The sequence below is a fragment of the Panthera onca genome, chromosome C1 (assembly GCF_046562875.1).
Source record: "Panthera onca isolate mPanOnc1 chromosome C1, mPanOnc1 haplotype 2, whole genome shotgun sequence".
NCBI lineage: Eukaryota > Metazoa > Chordata > Mammalia > Carnivora > Felidae > Panthera > Panthera onca.
The window spans coordinates 210356269-210368913 of NC_138346.1; the positions used below are offsets into that span (position 1 = coordinate 210356269).

General features: G+C 54.9%; 1 protein-coding gene across 7 annotated transcripts in view; it reads right to left on the minus strand.

Annotated features, from left to right (window-relative positions):
• FHAD1 (forkhead associated phosphopeptide binding domain 1) overlaps positions 1 to 12645 on the minus strand; it is a 122969-nt gene that overhangs the window by 27000 nt on the left and 83324 nt on the right. For 6 of the 7 annotated variants that reach the window (XR_013557706.2, XM_078452363.2, XM_078452362.2 and 3 more), the window contains 4 exons: positions 11517 to 11624; positions 8110 to 8217; positions 2841 to 3014; positions 1031 to 1247 (listed from right to left, as the gene is read on the minus strand). Coding sequence is in view for 6 of the 7 variants with exons in the window: in XM_078452363.2 (XP_078308489.2) it covers positions 1031 to 1247; positions 2841 to 3014; positions 8110 to 8217; positions 11517 to 11624 (607 nt within the window). In the remaining variant the exon portion in view is untranslated. The remainder of the gene's footprint in view (positions 1 to 1030; positions 1248 to 2840; positions 3015 to 8109; positions 8218 to 11516; positions 11625 to 12645) is intronic. The other variant, XM_078452360.2, reaches the window with a different exon arrangement.

Sequence of the window (12645 nt, forward strand, 5' to 3'; positions counted from 1 at the left end):
TCTTGTCCTGTCCTCGCCTCCCACTTACTCCTCACCCTCAGTCACACGCTCGCCCCCTCACTTTCAATCACCAGGGGCTCATGGAATGTCTGCTTTATGGCGGGGACTGCGCTAAACGTGGGGTCACAAGGAAGTAGTCGTTCTTGGGGTCCCAGCTTAACCGTCCTCCCTCTGACCTGGAACTGGATTGGGAAACTGAGTCCTGCTTCACGCCCTTGTCACAGTGCCCTGTTCACCCTGGGTCACCCGTCAGGGCGGGAATTCGGTTGACAACCAAGACCATGGTTCTCAATCAGGGGCGAGCGTGCCCCCCCCTCCCCCGGGGACACTTGGCAACGTCCGGAGATGGTTCTGGTAGTCCCACTGGGGTGGGGGGTGCTGCTGACGTGCAGGGGGTGGAGGCCGGGGACACTGCTCAACGCCCACAGTGCGCAGGACGGCCCCCGCGACAAAGGCCTAGCCAGTTCCAAATGTCAGTGGAGCCGGGGTCAAGAAACCCTGGTCCGAGGCCTCCAGTTCCAGAACTCTCCCCCCGAGAGCTCAGCGTCTTTGCAATATATTGCGTTGCCTGGGTCATTTGGGGTGAGTAAGTGCTCACAGCTCTGAGTTCTTTTGTCAGCCCCTTTTGGGTTTATTTTTTAAGAGACCAACGCTGGCTGGCGACGAAAGTCCATTAGACAAAGTCGCAAATTGCTCAGGGCAGAGAGAAGCCTTTGAAAGGCCCCCGCGCGGGACGTTCTCAGGCGGAAAGGACACCCTCTGTCATGCTGCTCTGATACCCTCGGCAGCCTGTGCGTCCCCGCCGGCTCACTGGCTCGGCACAAAGGACGTCCCTTCGCATTGCCGTGACTTCTGTCTGACGTGGGCCTCGAGGGCCCCAACCTCGCGGTGTAACAGGAAGCAAAGAGCCTCTGCAGACAGTAAATGAGCGAGGGGCAGCCTTCTCCTACCCATCAGCCTATGGGGACCCGCAGGGCGACCAGGCCCTGTCCCGAACGCTAACGTCTGCTCGACATTTCTTTGGACCCACCTGGGTCACTGTCCCTCAGAGTTGCAATCTCTCCTTCTATCTTTCTGTGGCGCGCGGTCACTGTTTGCAGCCTTTCTTCCAGGCTCACGATCGTCTGGGAGTGCTGTCTGATTTGCTCCTTGTATTCCACGACTTCGGTTTCAAATCCGTGTTTCTGTGCTTCCTGCTCATCCCGAAGGGCCTTTACCGTGTGCTGCAGCCGCTCCTCCATCATGATCTGGGGGAACAGGGGGGTCCGTGTGCTCCTGGGAGCCGGGCGTGACGCCACTGACGACGAGAGCCAGATGCCCCCTTGGCACCCACAGGCACGGGACTCGGACCCACCTCGGGGCCTCTGCCTGGGCTGTCCGTTCTGCACGGTACCCTCCTCCCCCAGCTCCTCGCATGGCTGACTCCTTCTCGCGCGTCAGGTCTCAGCTCCGATGGCGCCTCCTCGGAGAGGCCCTTCCTGACTGCCCGTCTAAAGGAGAAGCCCGAGACAGCTCTCTAATCCGTCATCCTCTTTCATTTTCCGTGATCTGCACGATCTCGTTTCTTTCCCATTCCCGCGAGAACGGAAGGTCCGGGGGAGCAGAAACTCGCCTTAGTTACCAACGGACCCACGGCCTGGATCCCTGCTCGGTACACGTTGGGTGAATTAACGAATGGACAACGTTGTAAGAAAAGGCCAAGGCATTCGTAGTTCTTAAAAGCAAAAGCCACCAATCATCACCAAGTGGTGAATCGGACCCGTTCCCGTGGCCGCCCTGCCCCTCTGTGTTCAGTGCCTCATTCCTCGCCCCCTCCTGCTTCTCCGACCACGCGTTTCTTGGCTCTCTTGCTTTCCCCCCACATCCATTGGACCGCCAAAAGTTTGGCGCGCTGTCGAACGTTGAGACCCCACCTGCGCCTAAGTCTGAATTCTTCACCTTCTCCGCAACAGAGACCCTGCCCCACAAGAGCCACCGTGACCTCCGTGTTCCCATCAACATGTCACCCATATGCCATCGTTGCCCTGGGTGCCCTGGCTTGAAGCCCAGGCTGTCTCGATCAGCACCGTCCTCTCCTTGGTGCTCGTGTCCCGTCAATCAGTTATCGAGTCCTGCCATTTCTCTTGTCGGAACTCCTTCTGGCCTGCTCCTGTGCGCAGGTCCTTATGAGCCTAGACTCTGTGATGGCCACTGTGTGCCCCGGCCTGAGCTGGCCTCTCCTACTCTAGTCCCTCTCAAATTCACTTTTGGTGCGCTTCTGCCCGATGAAGCCTCTATTACCTCCTTGCCCACAGACCTGTTGGTCGCATGTACGAATGACAAACGAGTGAAATATTGAGCCCCGAGGATGGAGGGCCTTGAATGCCAAGCTAAAATTTTAAAACCTCATCTTCAAGTCTGTGGAACAGTCACTGATTACTAAGTTCTGGGGCTGCTCAGTCCTTCAGCCAGATGCTGTAAGGACCCTGTGTTACATCTTACAACGCCTGGAGAGAGGCCATCGTAGCCTCTGTTTACCTTTCAGACTAGACCACTGCTTCTCAATAGAGGGTGATTTTGCCCCCCACCCCCCCCACCAGAGGACATTGGGCAAAGTCTGAAGACATTTTGGGTTGCCACAACCGGGGGAAGGATGTTACTGGCATCTAGCAGGTAGAGACCAGGGGCGATGTTAAGCAGCCCGTGATGAACAGGACAGCCGCACACAGGAAGGGCTCATCCACCCTGGAACAGCAGCAGTGCCCAGGCTGAGAGCCCCCGGTCTAAATCATGAGTTCTCCCTGCATTGTGATCTTTCACTGAGGGAGAGAGTCTCCCGTCCCTGGAAGGCACCAACTCACCATTTTGGTCCTGGCCGTTTCCAGTTCGGCTAGCGTTTCATTTAATTTCACGGCGAGGCTCTCGGCTTTCAGGCTCTCAGCCACCTTGGTTTTCTGAGTCTCTTCTATCATGGCCAGCGCGTCATTTAACTTATTATTTAAAACATCTTCTCTTTGCACTTTCAAGTCTATTTCCTGGATAAACAGCAAACAGGAAATCAACGGAAATTCAGGAATAAGCGTTTACGCTAGCCGCCCCTCTCCCCTTGCTTCCAGAGAGGAGGTGTTTTCGTTCTGCCACCCGGAGCGCACTGAGTTTCACTTCTATTTTACGAGGCGGTCCTTTAAATATTTGAGGAGGGAGGTCATGTCTCTGTCTCAATTTATTTTCCGGGATAAATGGGCCGAGCTCCCTCAGCCCTTTGCCACAGGGTCTGCCTCCAGCACCTTCCTCCCTGGCTTCGGAGGGACGCCCTCCCCTCTCTGCTCTGGGCTCCAGCAAGGTGGACTCTAATCGCTGCGTTCCTCTTCCTGGAACCCACTCTTCCAGCCCCGGACTGTCCAAATTCCACTCTCCTCCCTGAGTCCCTCCTCAACCTCGTGGAACGTGAGCTTTGTGACAGGTCCTGTGGTGGGGGCTTCACAAACTTTGTCCATTTACTTGACTTCATTTTTTGTAAGTTTATTTACTTATTTTGAGAGAGAGAGAGAGAGAGAGAGCGAGCCCCGAGCAGGCTCTGTGCTGTCAGTGCAGAGCCCGACGTGGGGCTCGAACCCACGAACCGTGAGATCAAGACTTGAGCTGAAATCAAGAGCTGGACACTCAACTGACTGAGCCACCCAGGCGCTCCTACTTGACTTTATTTTGAAAGAGGGGAAAATCTGGGGCACCTGGGTGGCTCAGTCGCTTAAGTGTCTGACCAGCTCAAGTCATGATCTCATAGTCCGTGAGTTCGAGCCCCGCGTCGGGCTCTGTGCTGACGACCCGGAGCCTGGAGCCTGCTTCGGATTCTGTGTCTCCCTCTCTCTCTGCCCCTGCCGCTCACACCCTGTCTCCCTCTCTCTCAAAAATAAACAAACATTAAAAATTAAAAGAAAAATAAAAATAAAGAGGGGAATATGGGTGATGGGCATCGAAGAGGGCACTTGCCGGGGTGGGCACTGGGTGTTGTATGTAAGCGATGAACTACGGGAATCTACCCCCAAAACCAAGAGCACACGGTTCACACCGTATGTTAGGCAATTTGACAATAAATTATATTAAAAAAAAAAAAAAGAGTTTTAGGTTCACAGCAAAATCAAGAGGAAAACGCAGAGCTCTCTTACGTGTGCTCTTAAACCCCGCTGGAGGCCCCGCCCCCATCATCCACACCCCGCACCAGCTGGTACCTTTGTTCTAACTGATGAACTGGCATTGACACCTCACGGTCACCCAAAGCCCATAGTCTACTCTAGGGTTCACTCCCTGCCGTACCCTCCGCGCGTCCGACCAAACGTATGAGGACATGCATCCACCATTACGTTATCCCACGCGGTAGTTTCGCTGCCCTAAAAGTCCTCTGTGCTGCACCCATTCACCCCTCCCCTCCGCCAACCCCTGGTCGTTTCGCTGTCTCCATACTTCTGCCTTTTCCAGAACGTCACAGGCATAGTTGGAATCACACCGTGCGTGTGCAGCCTTTTCACGAGCGTTCTTTAATCCGATCTAAAACTCACGCTTGAGATGTGGCGCCGGGCATCCTCAGACTCTGTTGGTGGCAGTGCGAACAGGCATGACCTTCTTGGAAGGTCGCTGGGAACGTCCATCAAAAGGCTGAAAATGTTTACCCGCCGTGACCCAGTGATTCCATTTTCGGGAATCTGTCCTAAGGACGTCGCCTCACACCTGCACAAGGACCGATGCGCAGGGATGTTCAGCCAAGCGCTGTTTTTACTCCGGTGGAAACACAAACAGCCCCAGTGCCCAACCGCGGGGGCGGGGGGGAGGGGGAGGTAAATAAACTGGGGTCCATCCAACGGAGTGCAAACCCAGGTTATCCGTCCATGGCAGGTTATTGGAAGAATGTTCCATGACCTAGAGACATTTTTGTAATGTATTAAGTTAAAAAAAAAAAAAATAGCATTCAGATCAGCGTACACAGTGTAACAGGGTAGGTCACTTTGTAACGAACTGCTGGGTGTCGAGGTCTATAATAACGATCAGCACGTAGAAGGTCTGGAAGGAATCCTATCAAAATGTCGCTAATGGTGAGTGCGCTCAGTGGACTCATGGGTAGTTTTAAATTTTCTTCAAAAATTTTAGAGCAAATAGTTGCTCCTTTTATCACTGGGAAAGGAAACGGATTTAAAAGCAACAGGAAAAGCCCTTTCTTCACCGTGTGACTCGTGGGAGCCTCGCCGGGGAGTTGCCCCAGTCCCTTCGTGTCGCCACTGAACTCCAGCCAATTCTGTCCGGGGGCCTTACCATCGCTGTCACTGTTGAGAAATCCCAGGGCGGACGAGGTGCAGACCTGGCCGAAGAAGGTGCTCGCCGAGGACACTGGCAGGCATGCCCCACAGAGCAGCCTGTCACCTACAGCTCACGGCAAGACCCCCCGGCCGTCCCGGCGAATCCACAGCAAGCCAACGGGTTCTTTGATGGGCCACGAAGCCGCCCCAGGGCAGAGGACAGTGCCTGGCATCTCTGCTCCTTGCCGGCAGCTCGGCTGCTTCCTCGAGGACAGGAACACAGTCCACCGTCCGCACGGGTCCGGATTGACGTTTCTTCTCCCTTCTCTCCTCTTTCTCTTATGCCCGCTTCAGCGAACCTCAATCGTTCCCTTGTTCTTCTGTGTAGACGAGTGTAACAGCACGCAAATAAACAACTCTGTGTCTGGGTGGTTCTTTGACCTTGTACTTCCCCGGTCTTTCTTGGTAAATGGCAAGTTCCTGGGGAGGGGGGTCCCGATTCTCCGTGTCTGGTGTGACGCCACCAGGGTAACTTGGGGGCTGTCGCGAGACCTCACCCTCTGATGTCACTGTCGTTCTAAGGCTGTTGAGGATGTTGTTGGATACGCTATGTGATGATCCTTAGGAGAGATCCTCTCGGGGTCGAGTACCAAGAATGGCCCAATATCCGTGAACAATCGGCCCATTTTCTTTCTTTTTTTTTTTCGCTGTGCTTTGAAATATTTTATTTTATTTTATTTCGTTTCGTTTCATTTCGTTTCATTTCATTTCATTTCATTTCATTTTATTTTATTTTAAATTTATATCCAAGTTAGTGAGCCTATAGTACAACAATGATTTCAGGAGTAGATTCCTTAGTGCCCCTTACCTGTTTTGCCCATCCCCCCTCTCACACCCCCTCCAGGAACCCTCTGCTTGTTCTCCATATTTAAGAGTCTCTTATGTTCTGTCCCCCTCCCTGTTTTTATATTATTTTTGTTTCCCTTCCCTTACGTTCACGTGTTTTGTCTCTTAAAGTCCTCATATGAGTGAAGTCATATGATATTTGTCCTTCTCTGACTAATTTCACTTAGCATAATACCCTCCAGTTCCATCCACATAGCTGCAAATGGCAAGATGTCATTCTTTTTGATTGCCGAGTAATACTCCATTGTATACAGATACCCCATCTTCTTTATCCATTCATCCATCGATGGACATTCGGGCTCTTTCGATACTTAGGCTATTGTTGATAGTACGGCTATGAACATGGGGGTGCATGTGTCCCTTCGAAACAGCACACCTGTATCCTGTGGATAAATCCCCAGTAGTGCCATTGCTGGGTCGTAGGGTGGTTCTATTTTTAGTTTTTACGAAGAACCTCCAGACTGTTTTCCAGAGTGGTTGCACCAGCTTGCATTCCCTACAACAATGCAAAAGAGATCCTCTTTCTCTGCGTCCTCGCCAACATCTGTTGTTGCCTGGGTTGTTAATGTCAGCCCTTCCGACAGGTGCGAGGTGGCATCTCATTGTGGTTTTGATTCGGACCATTTTCATCTGGACAGCTGTACGGCCACCTGCGTCTTCCCTTCCACTCTAACTGCTACAGTAAACCCTGTGACCGCTCATCAATTTCACTGATCCACATTTTTTTTGTTTTTTTTAGCATCCACCTCCTTCCTGATCCATTTGATGTCCTGACAAATCTACTTGAAAAATGTTAATTTCTCAGGGCACCCGGGTGGCTCAGTTGGTTAAGCATCCGACGCTTGATTTTGGCTGAGGTCATGACGTCTCGCTTCGTGGGACTGAGCCTCACACTGGGCCTTGTGTCCACAGTGTGGAGCCTGCTTGGGATTCTCTTGGGATTGGTGAGTCCACCCTATAGACAGTGATTGCAAATCTCTCTCTTCCCGGGGGTGAGGCCCAGGGAATGGGCATTGAAAACCACCCCAAGCGATCCTATGCATGCTAATGTTGGGGAAACTTTCTTCAAAGAAAATGATCAGAAGAGTGATGTGAATGGACTCCAAGGCATTTTTAGTCCCATCTGGTCTTCAAAGTTCTTTGAAATGGTATTTACCTGCGTTTAAATTTAACCCCCTACGGTGAGGTTGTGTGTTTAATCCCTTGCCTTGAATTCTGCGATATTAACTCCTGTGTGTGTGTGTGTGTGTGTGTGTGTGTGTGTGTGTGTGTCCCTTGTACTGTTGGGACCCAGGAGGAGTGAATTATGTCCTACAGCTAGGAGGTGCCTAAGATGGGGTCCTGTGCAAAAGCCTGTGCCTCCCACTGTGTCTGCTGCTCCCAGGGATAATCGTGAATGCAGTTTGACTGGGAAGGTCGTGATTATCACGATGACAAGTTCCGGTGGAGACATCGCTGTCGAGGTGGTTGGCAAATTTAGGCACCCATCTCCTGACATCCCCTCTTTGGCCCCAGGCAGCTGAGCCCACGCACAGGATAGGAGGGAGAGGAGGGGACAATGCAGGGTTCTGGAGTCAGATAGTCCTGGGTTTGGTTCTGCCCCTCCACTTCCTAGATGCGGACTCATAATAATAGTAACAATAAAAAATAATAAAAGCAGCTAACACACAGAACGTCCGCTGAGTGCTGCCTGCTTTTTTACGTGCGGGTGTGCTTGTTAGCGATCAAGCCTCACAAGTCGATGAGGCTGATCTATTGGCATCACCTGGACTTCCTAGGTGGGGAAACACAGGCACAGAGATGGTAAGAAACTTGCCTCAGGCTGCACAGCCAGCAAGTGGCAGAGGTAAGATCTGAACCCAGCCTTCCTGCCTCCAGATCCCTGCTCTTAACCGTGCTGGGCTCCCCCCTGTCTACTCCTCTCCGAGACTCTTACCTCCTTCTGCTTGGTGATTCGGTTCTCCAGATCTTGCACCTTTTTCTTTTCCTTCTCTATGGCCTCTTTTGCTTTGTGTTTCTCGTAGGCAATGCTGCTCTCTGAAATCTGGAAGTCAGAGACAACCGGTTTGAGGGAGCGTACTCGAGAAAGGAAGGACAACGGAACCTTGAGGGAAGCCAGGATTGCTAATCACGGAGATCAGTGAGTCAGGGTTTGGGAGCGAGGGCTCAAGGAACAGGATGCTCGCGGCCCATCGGAGAGAGGGATGCGAGTCTTGGCACGTCCGCCACGGCGAGAACCTGGAGGTCGTGTCTGGTCGGTCACCGCATAACGGAGAGGGTTGTTCATCACTCAGGATTTCTGGGCCGTGTTCAGGAAGTGACGCGCTGGTGAGTGGTCGGGTCCAGGCATTTGGCGCTGGGCCACCAACTGCACCGGCCTGTGTTGGCATCAGTGTGGGCCCTTGTTGGGAAGTACCTGGCTTCTCGGGAGATGGGGCAGGAGAGCCTGAGTTGGGGCGGGGGGGAGGGGCGCCTCCTGTCCCAACAGGCCTGATGCCTGTGGCTTCAGTCTCTGGCCTTCGAAGGTTTGGGTCCACAAATGGATGTGCAGGACAGTTTGGAACAGAGAACATATAGCCCCCAGGTCCGGTGACGGGGAGGGGACTGAGGCCCAGCCTCGCCTACACCAGCCCAGGAGGTACGCGGTGCAGGGGGGTTGGAAAACTCTTATTTGCTGCTTGGAATTCTTGCCGTTGTGCTCCCGTACAAACACAAAGTTCACCAAAAAATATTTTGAATTTATGCATATATGCACAAAGCCCTGAAGCGGTATGTACTGAAATGTAAATAGCGGTTATTTTGGGGGATTGAGATTATGGCAATTTACATTTCCCTCTTCCCGCTGGTCTGTATCTTCCACATCTTGTTGAGCGAATGTACGTTATTTGGCAAAAAGAAAATGGCTCGGAAATTGGAACAGGGAAGACGACTGCTGGGGCTGGGACGAGGCTCCGGGGATGCGTGGCCCTGGAGAAGACCATCTTCCCGACGGCCCTGCGGTGTCTGCGGCCTCCCTCCGCCCTGCCCTGCCCTGCCCGGGCCTCCCACTCCACCTGGGCTCTGACTCACCTCCCGGCACGAGCTTGGCATTTTCCCACTGCCAAGTCTGCTTAAGACGGTCCGGCCCCGCCCCGCCAGTCGTAAGAGGCTGCCAGCCCCCTTCCGCACGCCCCGTGGGATTACGCGCTGCCCGGCTCGTCACCGTCGAAGATAATGACGACGATGCTGACTCCTCTCGAAAGGCCGGCAACGTGAGTGCCGGCCACCGTGCGCTATCTCATCCGCAACCCCCCAGATGGCATCTGCCCGGTCACCCACATTTGACCCGTGAGCACACGGGGACTGCAGCGGAGGAAGAGGACGGGCAGCGCGCAGACATCATGCCACCGGGGAGCGGGGGCGCACGCTTGGGCACCTGGGTCCCGGCCTACCCGTCCTGCCACCCGGCTTCCGGAGCCTGCCTTCCGCGTCCTCCTGATTAAAACCCCACCTCGCCCAGAGGCACAGACCTGCTTGTATGCTCGCAGCTAGTCTGGCACAGAGGCCACCGCCCAGTGGGCCACCGCAGGGCCCCCCCGAGCTTCGAGACCTCACCCCCGGCCCACACGTATACGGGACCCTCCGGGCACAGCAGCTGACAACAGTTTGACCTCACTTCCTGCCTGGGCCGACAGGGTCCTGCTGCCGAGGTCTCTGCTTGACTGTCTGCCCTCCCCCCGCCCCCCACGTGGGACAAACCACCCTCCCCACCCGGATTCTGACCTCACCCGGGTAGGCGGCTCATAACGAACACGACGACTCCGCACAACAAATCTCTACGGTGGTTCTGTCTCTACAGCCACGTTACAGATGGCTGCACAGAGAGGGCAAGGTGCTTGCCCAGGGCCACACAGCCTGGTAGGGCAGGGCTGGGGACGTGGACCAGAACCGACACTTGTAGCCTCCCAAGCGCTGCTGCTTTCCCCCGTGTGGCTCCCTTCCCCGACCCCTCATTTGGCTTCCGTCTCGTTCCAGCTTTGCTCCCTTCGTCACGGCGCTGCCCCCCGTCCCCCTGGCGAAGCCACATCCCCGTCCTCTGCAGTTGGGCCACTTTAGCCAGTGGCACTTTCTCCCCCCGGATGTTCCCTTCGTGCTCCGTCGCCCCTCCAGCTCTCACTCACATGTCACCCCTCAGAGAGGCCCCCCTGCTTGCGGTCACCTCTAGCCCACCTGTTTGACCTTCCCCCAGGCTTGGGGCTCTGCGGTTACCCTGTGCACTTGTTTATCTGGTGTCTCTCCCTCCGGCCTAGAGTGGAGGCTCTGGGAGGGCACGGCCCTGGTCCGTCTCGTGCTCAGCCGTGTCCCCAACGCCCCACGGGGCCTGGCACGTGCCCGGCGCTCGGGAAATATTTGTGGATGGATGAACGCGACAGGATCAAGCAATCCATGGAGTCATTAGCCCTGTTTCTGGAACTTCCAGGGGAGCCGGCACGTGTCCAGTGCCCGTGCCCCCCGTGTCCCGGAGCCCAGCTCGTGGAGCTGTCACTACAGGTCGCCTCTCCCTGGCCTCCAGCTCCTGAGAGCCCTTCGTTGATTTCCTGGGGGGGTGGGGGGGGGGCGGAGGACGGTGTGGGTGTCTGGGCTAACCTGAGTGACACCCCCCCCTCTCAGCCGTGGGCCGGCCTTCGGTGGTGGCTCCAGGCAGGTGTGGCTGCTGGGCCCAGGCCCGGGCTGGCGGATGCCTCCGGCTCTCCCCGGGCATGGCACTCGGGCCTGCCCGATTGAATCACTGTCACTCTCTCCCTGCTTCTTCTCATCCATCCCAGACCCTGGTACTTATTTGTGTGACTGCCACATGAGCCTGTCCACGCCGTCTTACTCCGCACTGCCTGGGTCTCCACAAAAGGTCTACGAAGCCGGGAGACCAGAGCCAGGAGCCATGCTGGGCCGTGTCACGAACACCTCCGAATGAGGAGGAGGAAGGTGCTGGCGGAGGGACCGACCCAGACTCCAGACCAAGGGTTCTCCCCCGGAGCGCGTCTCTCTTCCCCGGGGAGCCGGGCGTCTACACGCAAGGCGTGGTTCCAGGTACTCTGTATACATCAATCCGCTTGGCCCTGAGAGGCAGGGGCTGTTACGACTCCCATTTTACAGAGGAGACAACTGGGGCACAGGAGGCTAAGTGACCTGCCCCAGGTCACACGGCTAGTAAGTTGCGTGCGACTTCGGCCGCGTGCTGCCCGGTGCCTGCCCACTTTCCTGCCAGACTCTACGTCCGGGCGCGGAACCGCGGCCTCGCACCTGGCTTCGGGGCTCCTTCCGCAGGGGTTCAGACGGCCCCACTTCTCTCTCTGCTTCTCATACCTCCTTCTGTTGGGTCAAGTGGTTCTCCAGATCTTGAACTTTTCTCTTTTCTGCCTCTATCGCTTCCCTTGCTTTCCTTTTCTCGTAGGCCACGCTGCTCTCCAAAACCTGAAAATCAATGACCAGCCTTTTTGGTCGCCTGCACGTTTGGGGTCGGGGAGGGGGCGGGGGGACACTGCTCATTATGCTAATGGTGATAGTAGCTAAAACTCTGGGTTGGCATCACGTGCCAGGGCCCGTGGCTGGCACTTCACACCCAGCGAACCCTCTCCCGGGTGGAGGAGTTGGTGGTCCCATTTTATAGATGAGGAAACCGAGGAACAGACGGTGAAGGCCCAGGGATCATGCAGTCTGTCGGTGGTGAGGTCAGGGGTTGAGCCCTGTGCAGAGGAAAAGTGCCCTGCGCGTGCACAGAGGCCCTCGGTGAGGGGCGAGTGAACAGGTCTTTTTTTAATTAAAAAAAAAAAAAAATGTTTTTTTTAAGTTTCTTTATTTTGAGGGAGACAGAGACAGCGCCAAGTGGGGAGGGGCAGAGAGAGAAGAGACGGAGAATCCCAAGCAGGCTCCAGGCAGAGCCTGACGTGGGGCTTGAACCCACGAAACCAGGAGATCATGACCTGAGCCGAAACCAAGAGGTCGGACATGTAACTAACGGAGCCACCCAGGCGCCCCCGTCTTATTTTGGAGTCTGAGCTCTCGTCCCTGTGCCAGGCAGTCTCTCTGATGAGAAGGAGAAGCTCATTAATAATGGATTTCCTATCACTGAAATAAATCTCTTAAAGAGAATCAGGCCTCAGGATGAGGGCAGTGTCCCACATTCATGAGCCACAACAGACCGATTTCTGGAAGGGGCGGGCGGGGGTGAACCTCACAAGTGACGCTCTAAGAGGACGGAGGGAAGAGAGTGTGGTTAGGTGCTCGTGCTCGCGGAATTTTATTTAGGAAGTTATTTGCTGATAAGCTATTCAGTTAAACGGCCTCATGCAAATCACAAAGATGCGGATTAGTGGCGAGGCCCCTGTTTCCAGTCACTGCCAGAAATGGCGCCTCAACTTTCAACGGGGTTGAGTCATAAGCATCAGCTTGGCTGCAAGATGTCTGGGACTCGGAACCTGGTTTCCGTTATATA